The sequence below is a fragment of the Poeciliopsis prolifica genome, unplaced genomic scaffold (genome assembly GCF_027474105.1).
Source record: "Poeciliopsis prolifica strain line A6 unplaced genomic scaffold, Auburn_PproV2 SCAFFOLD017, whole genome shotgun sequence".
NCBI lineage: Eukaryota > Metazoa > Chordata > Actinopteri > Cyprinodontiformes > Poeciliidae > Poeciliopsis > Poeciliopsis prolifica.
Genome location: NW_026562392.1, coordinates 4,824,488 through 4,847,613, shown reverse-complemented (window position 1 = coordinate 4,847,613; position 23,126 = coordinate 4,824,488). Strand labels below are relative to the sequence as shown.

The following is a 23,126-nucleotide window of genomic DNA, read 5'->3' as shown; positions in this document are numbered from 1 at the left end:
CACACCCATGGGACCATGTGGCTGGCTCTATTGCCTCCTGTGTCCATTTCACGTTAGGTCTCTCAGGTCAGCAACCTGTTATCTATGCTAACAGAAGTAGCACTTGTTGTTTTGATATACATTCATATATCACAATACTGGCATCCTGCCAGCCTAAGATAGTAAATAAAATCTGTCTGTGACCTTGTGGAGGTTGGCCAAAGACACCTCCACACTAAACTCAGGAATATCGCTTTTCCTGCGCACATTTTGTTAAGCGATCTGCTCTTGCCTACGATGTGTATGTGGTTATTTGTGCACGCTTGTCCACTTTATCTGCTCCCCACTCAGCCGCTCTGGGACTAAAGGGGTGATAGGCATGAGGGGACCAGGGGCGTGTTGCTGTAGGACTGTAATTGAGATGAAATTCAGCTCTCAGCACTTCTGTCGGCACTGATGAGTCCCTTTAGTCCACAGTTCATCAACAAACTATAAGGAGACGAGTCTGTTGTCTCATGCTAAACTTTTCCTTCTTCCCCCTGTGCCTTGTTTTATTTTTGTGCCTCATTCGGATGAGTTCTTAGTAACACTGAAGTGTAACCTTCAGTTTAAATTTGTCCTCTGTGTTTACATACATCTTAATTACAGCATTACTGCATATTGATAAAATGAAGATACTTTGTTAGAGATTCCCCCTAAAAATTTTTTCTTTTTAAATTGTCACGCCTAAATGTTTTAGACTGTCAATCACATTTGATATCAGGCAGAGTCAACCTGGGTAAACACAAAATGTAATTTTCATATAATAATTTCACTTGTCAATGTAAACATTGATGTTCAAACTAAATTGGCATGATGTGAAAAAGTAATAGTCCGAAACCTAAAAGCTAATTGTGTTACCCTTGACAGCAACTAGGTCTCCACAGCTACTGATTTTTCAAACAAACGCTTGATGGCACTCATGTCATAGCATCTCAATTGGATCTGAGCTTTCACTAGGCCACTAGTGAAAGGCCACCCTTTATCTAAACAAACAGTTAAAGAAAAACATAGTTCAACATACGCTATGAGAAAAAGTGTCCAAATCTGATACCATCAAGTTAAATTTAGTTTCTCTTTATGCAGAATGGTAAATTATTTTCCCCTGTGAATATTTTATTAAAAAGTTTATTTTTACCAAAAACATTTGAACTGAATTTTTGTCTTTTAGAAAATCCTTGCAGATGTTTATGAAATCCTCAGTTCACTTTGACAAAAAAAAACAACATTAAAATTACAATAAAACCTTTGTGCCAACGATGAGCATGTGGAAACATCTGTCCAGCACTGTCAGACCAGGCAAACGGATGAACTTAAGCAAAATTTATCAAGCAGTCCTATTTCTAGTAAAGTACTCAATCACTTTAGCAATCCTCCTCAAAGAACGGTGGCCAGATATATTCAGCTAGTGATTACAGTTGCATTAGCGACGCGCAGGAATGTGCTTCGATTGAACAAGGACTGCGAGGCAGCTCCTTGAAAACCTCAGCGAGCTGCCTTTTCGCATCACCTAATGTCTGAGCGAGCATCTGCGGTGAGCTGCTGGAGTCCCGGTAAGTGTGCGGTGGTAACAGCACACTGCCAAGGCATCTGCTGCTCGCAAGCCCTGGCCCCATCCCAAACCCCTTAAATGAGCCCTAAGCTAAAATAAATAAGATCGGAAGGCAGCTTGCAGGGCGCCCCGCTCCCTGTTCACACGCATTACCGCCCTATATTAGCGAGGCAGTGCTCCATTAGAGAAGCAAGACAGGCGGATGACCTCACCACAGTAGCGGTGATTTAACGCCAGCCGTGTGGAATAGCTCTCCTCCTTAGCAATCGGGAGGCCGGTGATTTGGAGTCTGCGGGAGCAAACTTGATCTTCCCCAAGAGTGGCGCACCACCCACGCTTGAGCGCGGAGGCCTCCGGCTCCCATCATCCAGAGGAAATGTGTCTCTCTGGCCAGGTCCAGATTTTACGCAGCCCCCGAGAAATCCCTCAAGTTATCAACAGTGAGCTACTGTACCGCAAGGACCTGGGTTAGTGTGCAGGGAGGTGTAAAGCCCCCAGACTGCCATACACTCTCCCTGTCATAAACTGTTAAAGTCTTCCCTGCTCTGCGATGGAGGCAGCATAAAGCAGAAGGTGATTATTCTCGTGCAGTGGAGTCAGGATGGGGGGAGCTAGAGGAAGATTCCTATTGGCAGTAGGCTTAAACATTTCGACTCAGTGGCATCTTGGCTCTCACCCGCCACAGTTTTGCTGCTCCTAGCTGGAGATATACTCACAGACCCGCATGGTTCAGTGGGTGGAAGCAGCAGAGGGTGAAACACCCGCTGAGCGAAGACTATGCCTGGTTGCATTGTTGACTCAACGTCGCAAACAGCTTATGGTCAGGCTCACATAAAACCGATTTTTAGACATTGCATATTTACTCACACCCCACTATCTGTGTTTTATAAGGCACATGACTTGGAAGAGGGCAGACAAATGACATCACCGTACATGAGTACATGCGCTATTAACATTTGAGTTGCACTAATTAAGTCTAAAAAAAGAAAAGTTTAAGCATTTGCACATTTTCTTTAATCATTCTCAAGGCTGGTTCGAATGACTTCACCTTCCCCACATGTCTAAAACTGTACCCTGCTCATTCATACACACGTGACACTTTTGCAACTATATATATTTATATATATATATATATATATACAGTCTTATTTCCTTTGAAAACAATCAGTCTTTCTCTTGTAAGATGGTTTCTGTTAGCATTAGGTGTTCTGCAGTGGACAAGTGGGTGTGGAAGGAACAGAAACAGTGGCTACCTATTCTAGATGTTTGAGGCTTATGCCATTTGTCCTGTCTCATTAGCTGCTTTGGCAAAGGGTGATGTCATGAAAAGCAGCTAAAAGCAGCAGACAGCAAAGGAACTTGGACTAATCAGGGAGCTAGATTTCTACCAGCTGCCTCTCAGAGAAACAGAGGGCCCTTATTCCCCAAAATAAGACAAACACAAAGCACAATGCAGCCTCTGCTGACTTTTTTGACATTTGACATATGTGCTGCGATTGCTCCATGTTGCGCTGTCGTTTTCCTTGTGATTGTTTCCTGTTAAATTCAGAGGCGGTGCATTTAAACAAAAAAAAAAAAAAAGAAAAAACAACTACTGTGAGGGTTGTTTTCTCAAACTGGAAGCAATATTGTCAGTTCCTCCTTTCCTCTTTCCTTCCTCCCAACAACAAAGTAAGGATTCTGACTTTCTTGAAAACCTCCACTCGGCTCTGACGCTTCCGAGGGCAACTCGAGGCATTCCTCATGGAAACTTTTACACACTCTGGCACGTTGCCCAGACCCCAGGACTCCGCAAAACCCCCTAATGATGATTGAAAGCGCATCCACACCATGCTGAAAAACATGCTGAGTAGCTAACATTGGAGAGTGCCGCAAGGCAGGGTCGCAGAGGAGCGGGGGGCAGTGGAATGAGAGGATTTTTGGGTAAAGGGTGTTCATTAGAGAGGAGCTTAAAGTGTCTAATGGGGATTAGGCAAGGAAGGACTGCTCCTGGATGCATAGGTGGTGTGCGTCTCTCTCTCTCATTTTAAGATGGTATGGTCAGCTCAATGCAGAAGCACTGAAAAGGGCAGCGCGCTTTCAGTCCACTCAACCTCTGAACCCTAGCCTTTAGGGAGCAGGTCAAGGTCTGACTAATAGTGTTGAGAAAGAGAGGCTGTCTTGTGGTTAAGTGCAATGCCTAGAACATAGTCTCCTTCCACATGTAGACGTATTGACAGGTACAAGAAAAAACCGTGATGGCTTCTTTATTATTTATGACTTCAGGCAGGATGTGGATATTTGCTGTTGTTGTTATTGCTGCCTTCTCATATTAGGAATCCGTTTTCCTGGCAGCACGTCTCGCGGAGACATATAAGTAAAAGTTTGAGCTTCTTGAAGAAGTTTTATAGCCAGAGGAAGAATTAATTGGTAGGTGCACTCGCGTGTTCGCCTTTGAGAGTCATTGACTGCCAACAATATAGAAGAACAACTATACTTTGGGGATTGGCAATAGATTTGATTCAATTTTCTCTCATTGAGATTAAAAACCATTACTCCTTCTGTGCGAATTGAGCAGCTTTGGCCTCTTATTGCCCATTATCCAGTTCCACAGACTTCGCTGTGCACTTGAAGTGGTGAAGCTAGGTATTCAACATGCAGATCAATGCAGATATTACGGTGGTATTTGCGCAAAAAATGATTAGCTTATAAAATTTCAGACACCCAGCGCTTTCTTTCCTTGATCGTCCAAAACTTAATTGTTGTCAGGTACCGAGGGAGATCAAGATCATTACCTTCCTACAGAGAGAGAGAAAAAAAATCTTTGTACAACTTAAAAGCTCTCAGTTGGGAAACATTCCCATAAAGTGAGTATCAGTGTGGTTTAAAACAATATTCACTTGCAATATAAAGGATAGATGATGCAGCTGAAGTACATTAATGGAACCAAGAGATTACGTGATGTCTTCACATTAGAGGAGAAATACCTTTGCTGTTTTGCGGAAGTCCTCTGAATTACCTTAGCACACTCTGTTTCCTTTTACAAATCCTGTCTCTCGGTCCCCTGGCTGAACATAAGAGCCTCTAAGGTTCTGGTTCTTATCAGAGCTTTCTGTTACATATTCGAAAGTCCACGCAATTATTGACAGCGTTGCCTCAAATTGCTTGCAGTTTAGCAGCTAATCAGATTTTGTAGTTAGAAACAGCGCTAGCATTCGGGGGGCGAAGGGAGTCTGTGTCTTTAACTTTTAGAGCTTTGTAACAACCATTTGGAACATTGTTGGTTTTAAATCGTTTAGCACCATGAATCTGTAAAAATTAGATTCATTCATTTTGGCAGGTTGATTCTTTTTTTCTTCTTCTTCTTCTTTCTTTATTCATGCGTGTGTCTGCACACCGAAGGTCTTGGCGGCTCAGCCAGGAGATCTGGTCTGGTTTCAGTCGCTCCGTCATAATATCCACAGTCACTGTGAAAGAATGCGTCTGCTGAAAAGCTGCCGTGAGATTATCTAAACAAATTGAGTTTCATTTGTGTCTGGGGTCCACACACGGAGACACTTAGATGAGAGACTTTGAATTGGGTTTTAAATGGGGCTGGTATCGCCGAATAGCCACTAAAAGTATGAAGGAGAATTGCCATGCAGATACTTTTTTTTTCTTTTCTTCCAGTGATCTTAAGATGCTTAAAAAGTGCAAAAATGAACTTGAATATAAAACTCAACTGGCACATTTTTGAGACTTCATTTAAACTCTAACTGCTGCCTCGTCATATATAATGTTTGTCTGATAGTTTCTCCTGACGCAGCCGTTTAGAGGCTCGGTTTATGTGGCTCACATTCTGAGGTTTGGGAGACACGCGTTGAAAAGCCACCAAGCCGCATGGATCACAGAGGGTCAGGACTAAAACACGGCCTGCGGCTTGGCCGGGGGCTTCCTCTGTATATCTGTGATCATGGAGTTACCTCATCATTCCAGACGCTCTCATTACTGAATCACATTATGACAAATGTCAACGGGACGAGCTGCTCTGACAAAATGACCTGAGCTTTCTTCCAAGCAGAAGGCAGCGGGCGACTGTGGCTGTGTGGCAGAGTTGTCGTCTTACAATCGGAAGGTTGTAGGTTTGATTCCAGCTTCCTCCTGTCATATGTCGATGTGCCTCTGGGCAAGGCACTTCACCCCAAATTGCCCACCGGTCTGCATATCACATAATGACAAATGTCATAATGTCTGCGTATCGGTGTGTGCGAATGGGTGAATTTGATTTTAATGTAAAGCGCTTTGAGTGGCCAAAATGACTGGAAACGCGCTATACAAGTTTACCATTTAAGTGATTGTTGCTTTTCACTTGAGTTTGGCTTTTATCTTTCTGCTTTTAGTTCTTTATCTTACTTTATTTGTACATCCAGGCATGTGGCTGGATGTCAATCACGATTTCTGCAGATAGCATTAAAGAGATAGATAGCCTTACAGTCACTCAATCTATAACACAAAATAAATCACAAATACATCCAGACCAACATGGCATTCCTGCAAATACACAACATCTATGTTACATATTTAGCAGCTTAATAGCTTGTGGAACGAATGAAAGTTTTTCGTCAGTGGATCGGTTTTGTCAATCATAATTTTGTTTGCCTTGTTGACCACCCACTCCACGTAAATACACTGCATGGAGTGTTTTGCAATTCATGACAATTTACTCGCTGTTGTCACCGTTTAACTGGGAGCATTTTTTTTCTGGGCCGCAGACGCATTTCTGACCCCCCAGCAGCAGATGATGCAAAAGGCTAAAGCACTTTCAATAAAAGCACAATAAAACGCATGAAGAATCTTGGCATCAACGTTAAACAACTTAAAAATTACAGATGTTTGTCGTGATAAGTTCATTGTCGATATAAGTTGTGCAGGAGGATTGGCTTTTTCTAAAATCTATGGATATTTCTTTGGAGCTTTCTCAGGGTTAACTGGAGATAATAAACCCTTGAACACATCCCAACTATCACATCTGGTTAGGGCCAGCATCATGGGTGAAGGTTGTCAGAGGAAATCCTGGAAAGACTGGCAAGCCCACACCTTTCAAATTTTACAATAGTAGAAATAAAAATGAAAACCGTGTATCATTTTTCTTCTTCTTCCCCACTTATAAAATCCCACAAAAATATATTAAAGTGGTGGTTGTGCTGTCATAAAAAGTGGGGTGAATACTTTTGCAAAGGCACTTTGGAAAAGTCTTGCAGTAAAACACAAAATAAGCACACTCATTTTAATAAATCGAACGTTTCACAGAGGGGCCTGGAGGGGGGCAAGATTAGTATTTTTTCCTCATGAAGTGTCCAAAAACATGGACACCAAAGCAGTTGTAGCAGTCAAATGTGGTAAAGAGAGGCGAGTCTCTATTAGAACGCGGTAACGTGCCGAGGTTCTTGTTTCTAGCTGTTGTCTTTACAACGTATAAAAATACCTGCGGCATCTGTAAACAGGAGCAGGTCTCCATCCCAGACCGCTTAATAACAGCTCCCCATATGAAATTTGTTAGCCCAGTGAAACAGTATCCTGCAGCGACGGATGTCAACATAGAGGTCTGGTCCAGCTTGCCTGGATGGGGGAAGCCGGCGGGTCTTGGAGCTATTGGCAGAGCTCACCCTCTGCTCAGTACACAAAATACCCCGGAAAATAGAAGGTGGGTGGGGGAGAACGAGAGAGAGAGAGGGGCTGTGGAGATGGAAAGTGTAAGTGAGTGAAATAAAAACTCTGGAGCAGTGAAAGTAGAATCAGTCACAAAAAGTAAAACGTACCTGTTTTTGCGTTGACGCGACCTTACAGATTTTTTCCATGGAGGTCAACGGTAAAAGTAACGAAAGAAAAAGAAAAAGTAGGCCACCAAAATAGGGATGGGTTTATGACCTTTAGCCAAAGGACGTCTGTTTTTCTGACTATCTGGTGAGACTAAAGTAGAACAATACCCAAAGGCCTCAAGATGTGTTTCAAAGCTTTTTATATAAATTTGAGGGTCAGAAGACTCTCATTCTTTCCTCACATCCAGGAATTTTCAGCGAGCATGAGCAGAAACAGGTCGGCCATAGAAATAAAGGAGACAGAGACGCAGACAGGCTAAGAAGAGAAGAGGGGAAAATCTGAGGTGGAAGAAAGTAGCATACAATCGTGATTTTCCCTGGCAGCTTTTAGAACTGCAAATGTGCTTCTTTACCTCCGTCTCTCTTTCTCTCTCCCCACACACCCACATACACACACACACACGCGCACACACACACACACACACACACACACACACACACACACACACACACACACACACACACACACACACACACACACACACACAGACCCTACGTGCTTCTTCCTCAACTGAATTTGCTAAAACCAAAACGGTAAAAGTCAAAGAAAGAAAAACACTGCCAAAGTTAAACATCACGTTTTCTTCCTTTCCCACCAGTGGCCACTTGCAGCGCCGAGACTTACCGAGCGGTGGGTGAACAGGTTTACGTTAGGAGAGGGAATGCACATAACCGCTGAACTGTAAGTGTCCTACTGTCGACATATGACCCATGGCAAGAATAAACTTCAACCGGTCCCCCGACTCTCTGATTGCACTCAGCTGAGCTCAGATTTGCCCGGGGCAGCATGCTATCAAAAAAGGGGAAAGAGCTTTTTACGAGGTATCCTGAAATTAAAGGAGATGTTCCACAGAAACTGCAGCAACATAAAGCTACAAACACTTTAGCAGATTTAAAAAAGAAAAAAAAAACTTAAAAATTTACCTTCCAACTCTTTATTTAGGATAGAAAACAAAAAGTACTTTTGACGTATACATATATATTATGTTGTTGACCTACTCATGCTTTCTGAGTTACTGTCCATGAAAATATAATGATATTTAAGTGAAATAACTGGATAAATTTTTATTTATGCAGCTCCATTTCCATTGTAAATCTAGGAATGACATCTAACACAACTGAACCTCGTGCTGCACGCAAGTTACGACTGGATGATAAATCCATAACATATAATGCAATAGAGCTTTGGAACCAACGTCTCTGCATGTGATGTTTACGTCACTCGGCGCCATCTTTAAAGGCCACAGACCAAAACAAACGGTATTCTGGTGTTTTCATTGTTACCCACCGCAGTGAAGTTGTTCTCAAGTTGGATATTGGCTCAAGGTTGATCCGATTTATGAATCCTAATTCCAGCCAGCTGTTCTCTACCGCTGCCTCCTCAACACTCGGAGGTTCACATAGGGACCGTCCATTTCCGAACCAAACACTCTTGTAAATAAATGCCTTACCTTGTGACCAACTGACACAAAAAAGTGGTAAATCGTGCTATTACAAGAGACGCACTATCATCCTCTATGAAATTTTTTAGTCATTTTCAATATTTTAAATAACTTTAATACTAAATATCTTCTCTTCAATAGCTTCCAAATCATGACCCTTTAACTCAAAATCAGTTTGAAGTTGTTCTTCTTGTATAGATGAAGCACACTCATCTTTATTACATTTTGACCCCTTTTTTATTTTTTAACTAATTTTGTATTTAACAAATATTTTTTTTAAATCTTCATGAAATGCATTACCTCAGATGATCATCACATTTGTTACCTGTAATGTTCAATTACAGAAAATTCTAGGGCAGGATCTACTTCATGTCATGAACCTGAAATATGTTTAATACAGCGAAGTGTTTAATTACACATTAAATGTTTAAAGATGGGCTCTTTCATCTGGTTTAATTGTTTACATTAAATGTTTACTGCAAAATGTCTGATTATATAATTGTTTATTTTCAGCCATATTGTTCAGCCCTAATTGAAGTCAATCAATGTGTAAGATTTTGTAATTGTTTTGCTCAATTACAAAATCCTACATGACTAATCATTGTTATTATTGTTCGCTGTAGCTGCCAGTAGCATCGTATGTTTCTACATGTTTTGCGTTCAAACATGCTTTGTTTTGAATATTCGGCAGCCATGTTGGATTTTGGAGTGATGATTATGGTTTGAATTTTGCCTTCTTGCATACTTTTTCCAACTTGAAAATTATCATTTCCTTCCTCTGACATTCAATGGAAATAAAAACTATTATTATTTTCTTTTTTTTTTTTTTTTTTTTTTTAGTGACTAAACAAAACAACCTTTTAAAAAGTGGGTTTTGGACCATATAGGGTCTACACTCACGCCTCATTCCTCATTTATCTATTTTAAAGTGATTTAAATGAATTCAGAAATGCAAATAAAAATACAAATTAGCACAACTACTGCAATAAATGTGAAATTTATTCCAATTTACAAAAATTTTATAGGTTTATACCTATTAATAAGGACAGCTTTTGGGATATGTAAGTAACCCGTTTGTCTGGTATTGATTGCTTATAATTGATCAGAAGACATTAGTTAATAATTTATCAACACTTCCTGGATAGGCTCCCGGCAGACAGTGTTGTTGTTGATTTAAATCTGGATTCTATTACGACGTATGCTTGTCTTGGGCCGTTTAAATGTACTGGACCTAGAGCCAGGTCCAAACGCCATGTAGGAAAAATGTCTAATGCATTCTGACCTGGAGTAGCAGAGCTCCTTTTCTGTGAAAGTACACACACAGCAGGTTTGCCTCCTGAGCTACGCTATCCGCTAAGTCTCTGGGATTTGTAACAGCATGAACAAAAGGCAGGTGAAAACCTGATCCCATGATTTACAGTTGGCAGAAAGCATCGCCGTCTCACCTGCTGTCTCTTTCTTCACCCCTGACTCAGTCAGTCTGGAACTGCACAGAGTCCAGATGCAGGTTCTGCAGCTCTGGCTCTCTGTGGAAATCGAGGCGAGGGCGAACACGTTGGAGAGGAAGATAAGTGGCCTCCCTCCACCTCCTTTCCTCATGTGTGTGAAGAAGTCTGACGATGTGCCTTGAGGAGACCCTCTCCTCTGTGTTTTTGAGTCCCAGCAGAGTCTGAGGATTTAAAGCTGCAGACCATTCTCTCGGGGTCAACAAAACGAGAGTTTATCTGATGGTTCCTGGCTTCGGCGTGGCGTTGGAGCGCTGAAGGGAAACATGAATAAGAGAACATGTTCTTATTTAGTGACGTCTTCTTTCCTCTTTAGAGTCTTTTTTGACATTAGGTTACATTTGACTTTGAACTTATCATGCAGCCGCCCACGCTGCAGCATGACAGCTGAGGAAGTGAGGTTAGCAGTTTAGTTTAGAAGACCTAAACTAAAGAAAAGGTGTTGGCTACCCATATCTGTGGTAGGAAAATTAATAAATCTCCACAGCAATGGAAAGTTAACAGCTTTCTCATTATCGAAATTTCTACTGGCAAATCTGAATTAAAGTGAACTTATATTTAAAATTGTACTCCTTTCTCGCTTTGTCCCTTAGTGTCACAAGAACAAAAATTTTACTTCTTGGGCTACAAACGATAAACTAAATTGAACATCCTTCAATTTGAAGGATATTTTCCCCAATATCCTTCAAATTGGCGAGAAGAAGGACACATTTGGAGGACTCTTCAAATTTGGACCGCCTTCGCTGTGGCCTCAAATGTGGCCTTCGCAGGATGAATTTAGGCACATCCTTTAGCATAGTGACGTGGACGTTGTCTACTTTAGAACAAAGTTAAACTTTTCTGTCTCTTCCAAATGTCTGGAATATTTGCTAAAAAAAAAGAAAGAAATCTTTGCACAGATGTGGACAGTTTACGTCAGAGTTGCTGAAGCTAATAAATCAGCTAAAACAGGCTAGCTGGATGTTAGCCTGCTACAAATCAGATTTCCTCACTTTTATACAAACTCATATCGATATTACTATTACTTATCAACGATCGTATAAAGTAAGAAAATCAGAACTCACCCTTACACATTCAGATTTTTCAGTTTTTTGAGAGGGAAAAGTATCTTGCAGCCAGAAGTGGCTTTTAGTCGCTAGTAGCTGTGGCTCATTTGTATTTTTAGCATCAACAACAACAACAAAAAAAAATAACATGCATGGGTATCCTGCAGATGACAGTGAGGGGCGTTTTCAGTTTTTCATGGATGCCAAAACAGAGGGGTTAACCAGAGGCTGTGACATGCTCCTTACTCTCACACATCATCAGCTGCAAAACACTAAAACAACAGGAAAGAGTCTCTCTGAGCACATCTCTGCATGATGGATTGTGAACAATAAAGCACAAACTGATGTAACCCCCTTTTTGGACGGACACAAAATCGCTTCACTTTGTAAAAATAAAGGACAGTAATTTAAGACAGGCAACAGTTGATTTAGAGCTCCACGCTACTTGTGCAGTAGTAAATTGTGTTCTGTACAGGTGCACAGCCAGATTTCAACCAAATGACCGCAACCTACTGCATTATGATTGCTTCAGTATGTTTTTTTTTTCTTTTTTTTTTTTTACAATGTGCAGATTTCCAAACTAGTAAAATCTCGAGCTGTCTAAATCAGCCTGCGTAGGAGCTCTCAATAGTCCAGACTCCTTCGCTGCAGCTTTTATCAGATGGCTGAGTTATTTTACCATAAAGCCACCAGTAATGAGCCGTGCAAAGAGTTTTAACGTCTCCTTTCATATCTCAATCACAGAGATGTAGTGCGTTCGCCTCGGTTTGATGCTTTTTAATGGCCTCGTGTTTGTGTTACGCTTCATTGGTTGTGTGAAACTGAGCTTTTGTTTTCAAGTCATCATCACGTGCACACAGAAGCTCTCGCACTTCGAACTTCTGAGTGTGCTTTTGATAAACACTTTGATTGTCGAGCTCTGTTGTGGTATTCTTGCTCTCGTAGCTGCAAGAGCACAACTTAACCCAATCAGGCTGAACTGTACAAACTGGAAAATTTGACGCACAGATTTTCAGAGCAACATTTCAAACATCTGCAACACGTTAGGTGAATTTTCTTGCCGGTACGGTTCGCGTTGTGGGTACCAATCGCACAAATCTGTGAAATCCTCCCTATACGCCGTGTATGCCCAGCAAATATTTTCATTTGATTTTATTTGTCTGAAACACCGTTAGTTATCCACTCTCCAACGACCGCACAATGAATTCAGAGGAGTCATTGTTAAGGGCACTGGAGATTGCCTTCCACGTAAACACCTCCCTCCCTTCATCCTCCCCAGAGACCGACCTCAAGCGCACACACCCGCGGCCTCCTGGGCCCTGGGAGGAAATGAGAGGAGGAGGAGGTGAAGAAGAGGGAAGTGTGGCAGGCCCACAAAGAGAGACAGACTGTGGAGTGATAGGGAGAGGTGGAACATACCACCTAAGATCAAAGGCAGCGGTTGTGCGCCAATGTAAGCTCATCAGTGGTGGGGCTTTCAGTAAAAGTTGTTTTCTTTATGGTCCTAATTTGGGATACCACTGTTTTACTGTTCTCGAGCCTTTCTAGAAAGTCTGGCTATGCTTAAAGGGAACAGGTGAGGCACACAATGAAACTCATAGGTGGTGCTATTTTGTTTGGCAACAGACCTGATTCATCTAAAAAGGCTTGGAAAACATCTTTGTAGTCTAGTATTTTAATCAAGTGTAGAGATTAATTGAGTTAAATTTCAAGTTATTCAGAAGGCTTTGCGCTTTGCTCCATTTCCACCGATTGTGGTTCTGATCACCAGCTGGGGCAATTGACTATTTTGATAAATGACACATTATGATCCACAGTTAAATTGAAATGACTGATCAAACTCCTTCATGCCCAAATAATTTATCGGAGTCATATCCATACAACAGAATATGAGGGGATTTTCGAGGATTGCTTTAAATTATTTGCTGAAGTTGATACCAAAAGCTAATCAAGACAGATACAAATTGGCAGTTTCCTCAGTTTCATCAGCTATCTGAAAGAAAAAAGCGTACCAAGCGTCTCTCATGTCAGCCATTAAATCAACGTTCAGAAACAACAATCTAGTTGATTTCTGAAAAGTTTCAAGTGGCGGGTAAAGAGTCGTAGTGACTGCTTCCTAACCACTGATTTATGCAAGACTTGGTTGGCTTTGCAGCTCCAGGGTCCAAAGTAGTGTCGACAGATAGCCTGTACAACAATTTGGCACTACACAATACTCACCACACGTTGGGTGTGTCCCAATTACTGGCATTAACATAAAATTGACAGGTTTGACTGATCTTTAGTCTTAGATTGATTCTTTTGTAGAGGCGATTTGTCATCCAGGTAAAAACCAGTAGTGTTGATGTAGAAATAAACAATTGTTCAAAGCTTTTTCTTACGAAACATGAATAGTTGCTAAATCTGCTCCATTAAGGTAGTTATTTACACACATTGCAGTACATGGCAAAACATTTTATTTTTCCTGCTTCAGGTTTAGAATTGCCCTTTAAACCACATGACTTCTACAAAAACGTACTGAAATTTTGACCCGTTAAGCTGAGAGAACCAGGTCAGGTTTGTAGGTCAACCTTGTTTTTTCACACGTTTCTCGTTTGGGCTTTATGATGGTCACTAAAAAACACTGACTTTGTAGTCGGTCATTGTCCTCTTTGAAGACGCCATTGTGTCCAAGATTTTAACATTTGCGCTGATGTCTTTAGCTATTACAAAAATATTTTCTCAGGACATAATCTACTTTGTGAAGCACACCAGTCCCTCCTGCTGCTTCCTACATCACCGTTGGGATAGTCTTCAAGGTTAGAAATCTCACCCTTTTATCCTTCGAATGTAACATTGGCCAAACTTTTTATTTTTACTTTCATCCTTTCAGGTCCATGTCTCCAGAAAATAAGGTATTTGTGCGTGAGTGAAAACCACAAACAGTTTTTTTGTTGTTTCTTTTGAAGTCACATCTCTTTCCTCTCTGAAGGGCCTTTCCAGTCCTGTGGGTACAGTTGATGCTAGTTTCACTGTTGGTAATCATTCTCTCTTACCAGCCTGAATCTATGCAAGGTCTTCATAATCTGCACTACAATCGTTCATCTCTGGAACACATAACCCATCTCCTTTCTCAGTGTGTCTGTTTTTTATACTTCCATATAAGAGATTCCTTCAGGCACCTGGAAAATGTACACAACATGAGTCAGATGTTTGGCTTGATAACTTGCCTGGTGTCGTCCTGTTTTGCCATGATGTGTCACAGGGATGTAATTTGTTTAAGCTGTTGCCTTGGAGTCCATCCTTTAGGTGTGCCTCTAATTAATTCAAATGTTAGCTATAAGGAGCTGAAAAATGATCTTTTCTCACCTCTCCTTCAGCTGCTGGTTAGTTGTTGACTCCTTAAGAAAAACTTCATATTGAGCAATATCGATTTTGAGCGACGATTCTCACCTACCATGCCACACATCACTCAGTGACTCTTTATTCACAAGTTTCAAAGTGTTACCATTCGTTGCAGCGATGGTAAAAGTCGACTGGCAGCCTCACTGTCCTGCTGCAGGTTGTTGTGATACCTAATTTTTCAAGATAGACCCACCTCGTCTTAAAACAAACTCCAGCTCTGCTGCCATATTTTTTCTTTTCTTAATCCACTCTGTCAGTTTTGAATCCTAGATGTTTCCACCTGGGAAAAGCCCGAGGCTTCACGCTTCAGTCTAGCTACGCAGATGAAATATACTGTCTGCACATATCATCACATCATTAGGCCCAAAGGGAGCCCTGCTATGGATTAGAAGCTGTCGACCTGTGAGGCACAGATGAATTTATGAAGCACTTTATCAGCATGAAGAATGAGCGGAACGCTTCGTCTCCTTCCATTCGCGTTTATCTGTGGGAATAATGACCCCGTCGCCCTTCCGTTCCACTCGCCTCCTTTCAGCCACTCTGCCTTGATTGCCCTTGGCCGCGTTGCGCCGTTTTGTGCACGCACGTGTGCTCTGACCCCCCAGGTTGTTGCAGTCAACTGAAACCAACGAAACAACGAAAGCTGAGATTGAGAAAACCTTTTTAAGTTAACCGAATAAAAATGGTTATTAATGGGGTAAAACTATAACCAATTGGAACAATGCGATAGATTTATAATATAAACCAAAACATACTGAAATTATGGAACGAAATCCTCCGTTTTCATATTAATGAATCCGTTTATAAGCCTTTTGAATTCGTTTTTCCTCCACAAAAGCATTTTGCGTCGGCTGTTGGCAAATTACAGCACTTAACGCTAGTCTGCAAAATGGCGACAGAAAAAGTTGGAAGAAAACTCCAGTCAGCCGGTCGTTCAATAATAACTGAACACATTCTTTGAAAATGGCATCTACTGTTGAGTATTCATTACCCAGTCGGTGTATAGATGATCAAAAAACTGTGGTGGCCCTGAAGTGCAAACCACATCAACAAATGACTAAACACAACAACAAATAGAAAACCACAACATATTCAAAAAACAACCACATTCATTATGCACAACTACAGATTAAGAAAACACAATGACTTCTTGTTGAGTTTTTTTGGTGTGTAGTTGTGTTTACTGATTTGTTGATATGGGCCACCATTTCAACAAACTTCCACCTTCTTGAAATCTATGAACCAATGTATAAAAAAACTAAAACTACTACATTGACTAATAAAAACTAAGGTAAAATTAAACAATATTTAATTCGGAATGACTAACAAAACACTCCTAAAACTTAGATAAAAAAGTGACAACGAAATTAAACTAAGCTGTTATAAGCCTTGCTGACCTCTGACCCCTCCTGATTTTTTGACGCCAGTGGTTGCGAGCAGAAGATAAGTGACGCAGTCTGAGCCACTTGAGCCGCGCGTGGGAGGCAGCAAATTGTCCATTAAGTGTTTGAGCAGAGGCCGAGCGAAGATTTGATATAGTGGGGGAAACAAAAGTAATATGTAGCCGGAAATTCAATTGTCTCTCTCTCCAGCAAGTTGCAGCTTTGCCTTCCCATCCAAATCAATTTCACATGAAAGCCCAAGTTCTGATTAGGTTTGCCACCGGGTCCACTTCGCGGCCGGTCTCTGCGAGCGGGTTGTGTTTACAAGACAGAGCTTCAGTGACTCAGATGAACTTCCTCGCGCTGCCGAAACTCTGATTGCCACAATAGAAGGAAGCCGTCTCCAATTTCTCACAGAGCTGATGCGGTGCATGCGAGCATAGGAAATATTTCTCTCTGCTTCATTGTGGAAGTCCTTGACCCCGAAGACGGCTGCAGTCAATACGTGTCAATGGAGCAAGAGGAGAACCAGGAAGACGCCCTTCTCTTCTCCAGCATCAGGAGACCCCAACCGAGAACAGACATTGCTTGGCAGGAAGCTACCGTTACAACTTTGAGGTCTGGGGTCGCGTTATAGGTCGTCAGCTTGAGGAAGGCCTGAGTGGAGGCTGGGAGTGTGTGCCGGTCAGGACTCGTTCGACTCCTAGGGGGAAGGGGGGATTGTGTTACGACAGCGTGGCTCTGAGGCCCACCGGACTCTGCATCTTAGACCACAGAGCATCCTTGGTTCTCTGAGGAAGCCCGGTTGTTATCGAACCCCAGTGCCCAGCGCCCGCCTCCGACAGTCCTAACTGAATCCCCAGTGCAGGTCAGGTTTACGCTGAGAGTAACTAAGTTGTAATGCTCTTACCTGCATTGCGGATAATGAATGTGGAAGAAAACATCCCGTATGCTGGACATGTTTGGAATGTATTTCAGTTTAACGTCTGGGAAGGCCGATTCAATAGCCTTTGGATCAAAATATGAACATCCTGTATTAAAATAGAGATATGCGACTCTAATTGAAATTCCTTGCCGTTATCCTGTGAAGTGCACTTCAAAACTCATTATGGCAAAAGTTGAAGGCACTTACCTGGTTTGAATGCTGCTAAATAAATGTGGATGCTTCACTAAGTAGTACGTTATCAAAAATATTAAACTTCTTCTTCAAAAAAAAAAGTAAAATTTAGATCTATTTTTGCTTTTTTGTGTTTTTGCAGCTAAATTTACTAGTAACTAAGATTTAAGAAAAATATTTAACGTATTTTCTCATTAGAAATTGATAGACGAGTCAATCAAATTTTATTTGTATAGCACATTTCAGCAGCAAGGCATTTCAAAGTGCTTTACATGATAAACATAAACACAGTCATGAAACGTAGAATCAACCATCAAAACATGACATTAAGTCAATTTCCGTCATTAAATTTATAATTGATTACATTTCAAATCCAACTCTCAACGGGTGTGTTTTTAGTCGAGATTTAAAGGAAGTCAGTGTTTCAGCTGTTTCACAGTTTTCTGGAAGTTTGATCCAAATTTGTGGTGCATAGAAGCTGAAAGCTGCTTCTCCTCGTTTGGTTCTGGGGTTGCAGAGCAGAACCAGAAGACCTGAGGGGTCTGGAAGATTGATGAGGCAACAGCAGATCTTTAATGTATCGTGATGCTAAACCGTTCAGTGATTTATAAACTAACAGTATTTTAAAGGCTATTCTATGACAACCAGTGTAGGGACTTTAAAACTGGTGCTATGTTCTCCATCTTTCTGGTTTTAGTGAGAACGCGAGCAGCAGCTTCTGGATCAGCTGCAGCTGTTTGACTGATTTGTTGGACAGGCCTGTGAAGACGCTGCTGCAGTAATCAATGCCACTGAAGATGAACGCATGGATGAGTTTACGTAGATAAACACAGCATTGGAAGGAAGATCATAAATAGCTTTCAGTGCGTTTATAGAAATAAAAATAAAGTGTGGCATATAATTGTATTGAGCCGTGAAAACCCAAAATAAAATCCAGACTTCACATTTATGTAATTTAATCTCAGTAAATATACACCTACACCTCTAAATCTGGTAATTTGCTGACAGGAAAAATAACTGAACACACCAGCCCCACCTTAAAACACGGAGGTGACAGTGTCATGCTGCAGTGGAAGAGGGAAGCTGGTGAGAGTTGATGTAAAAGCTGAAGCAGTAACATGCAAGACAATGTAGAGGCTCAAGGTTCACCTTCCTGTATTTGCCATAATCAATGTTAATCTGTCATATAAATTCCCAATAAACACTTTTGCAGGGTATTAAAAAAAAAGAACTATTTGTCTTCAGAATGTCAGTTCAGATCTCCAAGTCATCCAGCCAACAAGTAGATGTGTATTTCATATCTACATTCATATTGGACATTTATATGTCGCCGTTATTTCTATTGAGTACATTTTTGCTCTTCCATTTCTGCCACCCGTTAACCTGAAGCAGAGTGACTGACATGCAAACTGCTTTCCTTGTCAGCAGGGTGAAGCAAATCGTCCTCCATCACATTGGATGAAGGTAATTGTAACGAAGTCGACATTTACCCAGCCTCCCGTCACACCCAGTGTTGACAGAGCTGCAGTTCCCAAATAAATAAAAAAACACCAGCAGGGACACACAAAGGAGCTGGATTGCCGATTCATCTGTTAGGCTTAGATTGCATCTCAGTCTTAGTCTCATACACAAAATAACCCACCACACCGTACGTATGGGTCCTGACAGGTCCGGGATGCGTTTAACCGAGTGCTCTGGGGGTGCAGCTAATAAAAGGACGACGTTCTGTGTAACTTGTGCTTTGCAGGACACGTGTTTCTTTCTGTTTTTTTCGTCCTTTTTTTTCAGCAGGGGAATATTTGGAGCTTAGTTTTCCACTGTTTTTGTTTATCCGCGAAAGCGTATCCTCCCAGTTACAGGTTTCCATTATTAACCTGGAGCAGAAAGTTAACAAAAAAAAAAAACATGTTTTCAGAGCTGCACAACAACGCTCTGAATCCTAGTGGCATTTTCTTTACGATGAAATCCTGAAGATGTGACATGTTGATGCAGAAAGTTTCAGTTCAGTCGAAATTCAGAAATGAAAAAGTGCAGTAGCTTTTTAGAAACATAACACTTGTCGAGTCCTTTTCATTCATGACCCTTCACAGAGGTAATAACTTGGTTGATCACTCATTCGGGTTCTTCAAAAACTTCTCAGTTTCCCAGAAATTGTGGCAACTGAATAGTATACGCACGATGCATCATTAAGCGGCTATAAATAGCTCGGCGGTGTTGTCTTGTGGTGCGACAGTTGGCCACATCCTGTTTCTAAAATTCTCACATTGGTGACAGAGTACGAAGATGACAACACAGAGGCCAGTGTTTTACCTTCAGCAGCTCTTTGTGACACCTTGTGTTTTTTTTTTGTTGTTTTTTTTCTCAGAACGGAACATTGCCCTGCATGTCGACGGAAAATATTAGTTGAGAAAGCTTTAAAATAGCGCCACAGTTAATACGTGGGTGGACAGGACGTCACTTAAAAAAAAATTTGAAAGAGAGCAACAATATTTGCAGCGAAGAAAATGAAAGGGAACATTTATGTCTTTTATTTTATTTTATTTTTTTATGCTGCCAAGTTGTTGGGTTTTCCCAGCCCTCGTGCAGAATTACCTGGAGCTGTTTTCTCACCTCTGCAAACAGAGCCGAGCAGCAGCGGCATTAACGCTGGATCATTTCATTGTTGCATGTGCTTGTTACATCCTTTATGTCCTGTAATGGTGGAGCTAAAAATAACCTCCGCGTGTAAATGCCTGCTTAGCCTCGGAGTGGAACAGGGTTGAAAACAGCCAGCGGTGTTGGCACAGGTTGGATTTTTCCGAAGGGAGTTCCTCTGTTGAGGGAGGTGAGCCCCGACCAACCTGAGTGTATGCGTGTGTGTGAGAGCGTGTGAGCAGGATGGTGTTTGCATTCAAAGCGCAGGGCATGAGATTGAAAGTTTGTGACCTTTCTTTTAGATGTTTCAGATTGCGTCCATCCATCCCTCCTAGCAGGCTTCGTTTGGAGCTATGTACCTCGCACCGCAAAAACACAAAATCTTACCAAGTGTTTCTGGTCTAGTTTCTAGTGCACATTTCTTAGTGCATTTAGAAACAAGACAAAAACTAATAGATAACCTTTCAGTAAGATACAGGAACTAGTTTTAAGTCAATAATTTCTCAATGCTGATGAAAAAGTGCTATATCCATTGGCAGATGATTTCACTTAAAATGTCGGAAAAATATCTAGAAGTGAAATTTTTTGCAGATGAAACGCTTATTTCAAGTCATTACACTTGAAATAAGTTTTTACATACAAATCGCCGGAGTACAACAAGCTGCAGTACATTTTTGTGTGTTCAGGCTGAACCCACGGAGCCTCAGGCTGGGTTTGTGTTGTTTTCGTCTAGAAATGCGCTGAGGCCTCGCCGTTCTCCCAACCCTATCTGTTGATAAACTGCCAGGCCTCCTTTGAACATCGAGGTGGGCGGACTTCCTGTCGCTGGTCTCGCCCGTCTCGTTTTTCTCTCTCGGAGTCCGCTTCAGTCGCAGTTATCGCCCCAGAGGCTGTACGGAGCTCCCCTGTTTGCAGGGTCTCGGGGTCCTCGCCATCTTTCTCCAGTCACTTCCCTCTGTTTTGCCAAAGAAGACAGCAGATAAACCGGGGAGGGAGGGCACTGATCCCTGCGCCGCCCCGACCGTGGGAAAAGCGCGGATACAGGAACCGGTGGCAGGAAAGACAAGACGGCGGCGTGAAAACACAGATGTGTGTGCGAGGCCGATACGCGTTCGATATGTTTGGACTGCAGCTACTGATATCAGTGTATTTGTCTGCTTGGTGGTGACTGTGCCATTGCGGCGCGGTGTCACTGTTACACATTATGTAAACACACCCAGTCAAAATGAATGGCATTGCGTAGTAACATTTACTGTTAATGCTGTTGGGAAGAAATCCTTTGTCCAATTCCAATGGCTGGATTAACTTGTTTCAACCAAAAATGTTTTGATTTCAATTTCATTTAAAGTCACTTGTACCATTCTCAACAATCAATGATCGACATAACGGCAGTCTTTATCATAATCTTTACACTTTTAGAAGTTGACCTGAACAAATAAACTAATTTCATGTGTCAGTTTAATAAAAGATGACAGATGTGTTAGCCTATCATTCTTGGCGTTCCACAGGGCTTGATGTCTGCACCACTTTTCTTTAGCTTGTATGTCAATAAAACATTTTCTGTGTGGACAATGTGACGTGTTTTGTATGCACAGTATCCTAATTATTTTATCTCATGTTTGAATAGCAGAATTTGCAGACTGGTTGTCAGATGAACTGAAACAAAGATTTGTTCAAAAAGCCACAGTGCAGATCTATATTGTGGCAACTTTATCATAACAAATTATACAAATATTTTGCTTTGCATCTTCCCTTAATCTTCACATTGAAACACGTCTGAAACCAAGGTCAGTTTGGGGAATTTTAGATGTAATAAAGTTTCTGGCAAAAAAGTCTACTCTTTGATAAATTAATCTGCTATGCAAATGCTATACTTTTGAAATCTGTCTTTATACAACCATTCATTCACATCATAGATGGAAAATAATAGTAGAAAGAGGCATTAAGATGTTTTAAAGACCTACTAAAAGTCATATAGGATTATAATGTCTGTCTTGTCTTGAGGAATCTAAAAAAAACTTTGGCTTCTCCTGTCTCATCTTGTACTTTTCATATCTGTGAATAAAGCTGCAACAGAAGACTATAATGACTCAGAAAAACAAGATATAGTCTGTCTTTTCTTCATGCACATCACATGAGGATTTTTGCTTTCAAATTTGACCACAGTCTGCAGACAGTCCTCATCCTGTTACAGATTTAGTCAGTGCTCTCTGCATTACGCATTTCATTTCATTTCAGTTAATTTCTATTAACTTACCAAAAAAAAGTTTATTTCTTGTATTATCCTTTTAGCTACAATTGCATAGTCTAATAGATTTATTAAAAGTACTCATTCCATTAAGAACAGATAAACAAAAGGATGGAAGAGTTATTTATTCAGCTAACCTCAACTTTCAGGGGTTGCTTGAGGCACTAAAAACCAGAAACCTGGCCAGCATTTTAAAAATGACACAACAGTGCGAGTTCTCATTAACTGTGATTTTTAACGATCCTTTTGTTTCTCTTTTGTCTCGACAGTGAACGAGATCATCAGGAACGACCTCTCCAGCATTTCTGTGCACACTCACGCGTAGACGTCCACATGTCTTCTGCTGTAGCACATCTCCGCACACACACAGACACACACACACTGCAGGAGCAACATCAGCCGAGGGATGACACACACATGGACACACACACAAAAAAAGAAAGCCAGAGGTCCAGAAAAATGAAGAAAAGAAGCTTTGACGAAGATCTCCTGCCTGGGTGTTTAAACTCAGAAAGCGGCTGCAGACTCAAACCAACAATCACCGGCGAGCTCTGTTTGAATAAACAAGGTGAATGTCGTATCGAAGAAGAAAAAATTTAAAAGTTTAAAAAAAAAAATTTAAAAACGAAGAAAAGCAAGGGAAGTGATATCAGGGGCAAAGTATGTGACTACACTTGCCTTAATTCACAGCAGATGTTCTATTAGTGGACCAAGCGGTTCAAGAAGACTGAATCGCTCCTCTTAAAATGACAATCTTCATCTCAAGTTGGCGTTAATGCACAGACAGGAGAGCTGGGCGGTGTCGGCCCCGTTACTTTGACTCATTCAGCAACAACCAAACTGGTGCCTTACAGTCCTGTCAAAACAGCAGCCGCAGTCATGTGCAGATGGTTCACCAAAGCCCAAAGCAGAAGTTTTTATATGTCATTTTTTTATACATATATATCTCATTTCAATGATT

The 23,126-nt window shown here is 41.3% G+C and overlaps 1 protein-coding gene across 1 annotated transcript in view; it reads left to right on the top strand.

Moving 5' to 3' along the window:
• LOC129367640 (nuclear factor of activated T-cells, cytoplasmic 1-like) overlaps window positions 1-22,591 on the top strand; it is a 68,306-nt gene extending 45,715 nt beyond the window's left edge. The window contains exon 10 of the mRNA XM_055042223.1: window positions 22,435-22,591. Coding sequence (XP_054898198.1) covers window positions 22,435-22,490 — 56 coding nt within the window. The 3' untranslated portion in view covers window positions 22,491-22,591. The remainder of the gene's footprint in view (window positions 1-22,434) is intronic.
• The last annotated feature ends 535 nt before the right edge of the window (window positions 22,592-23,126 follow it).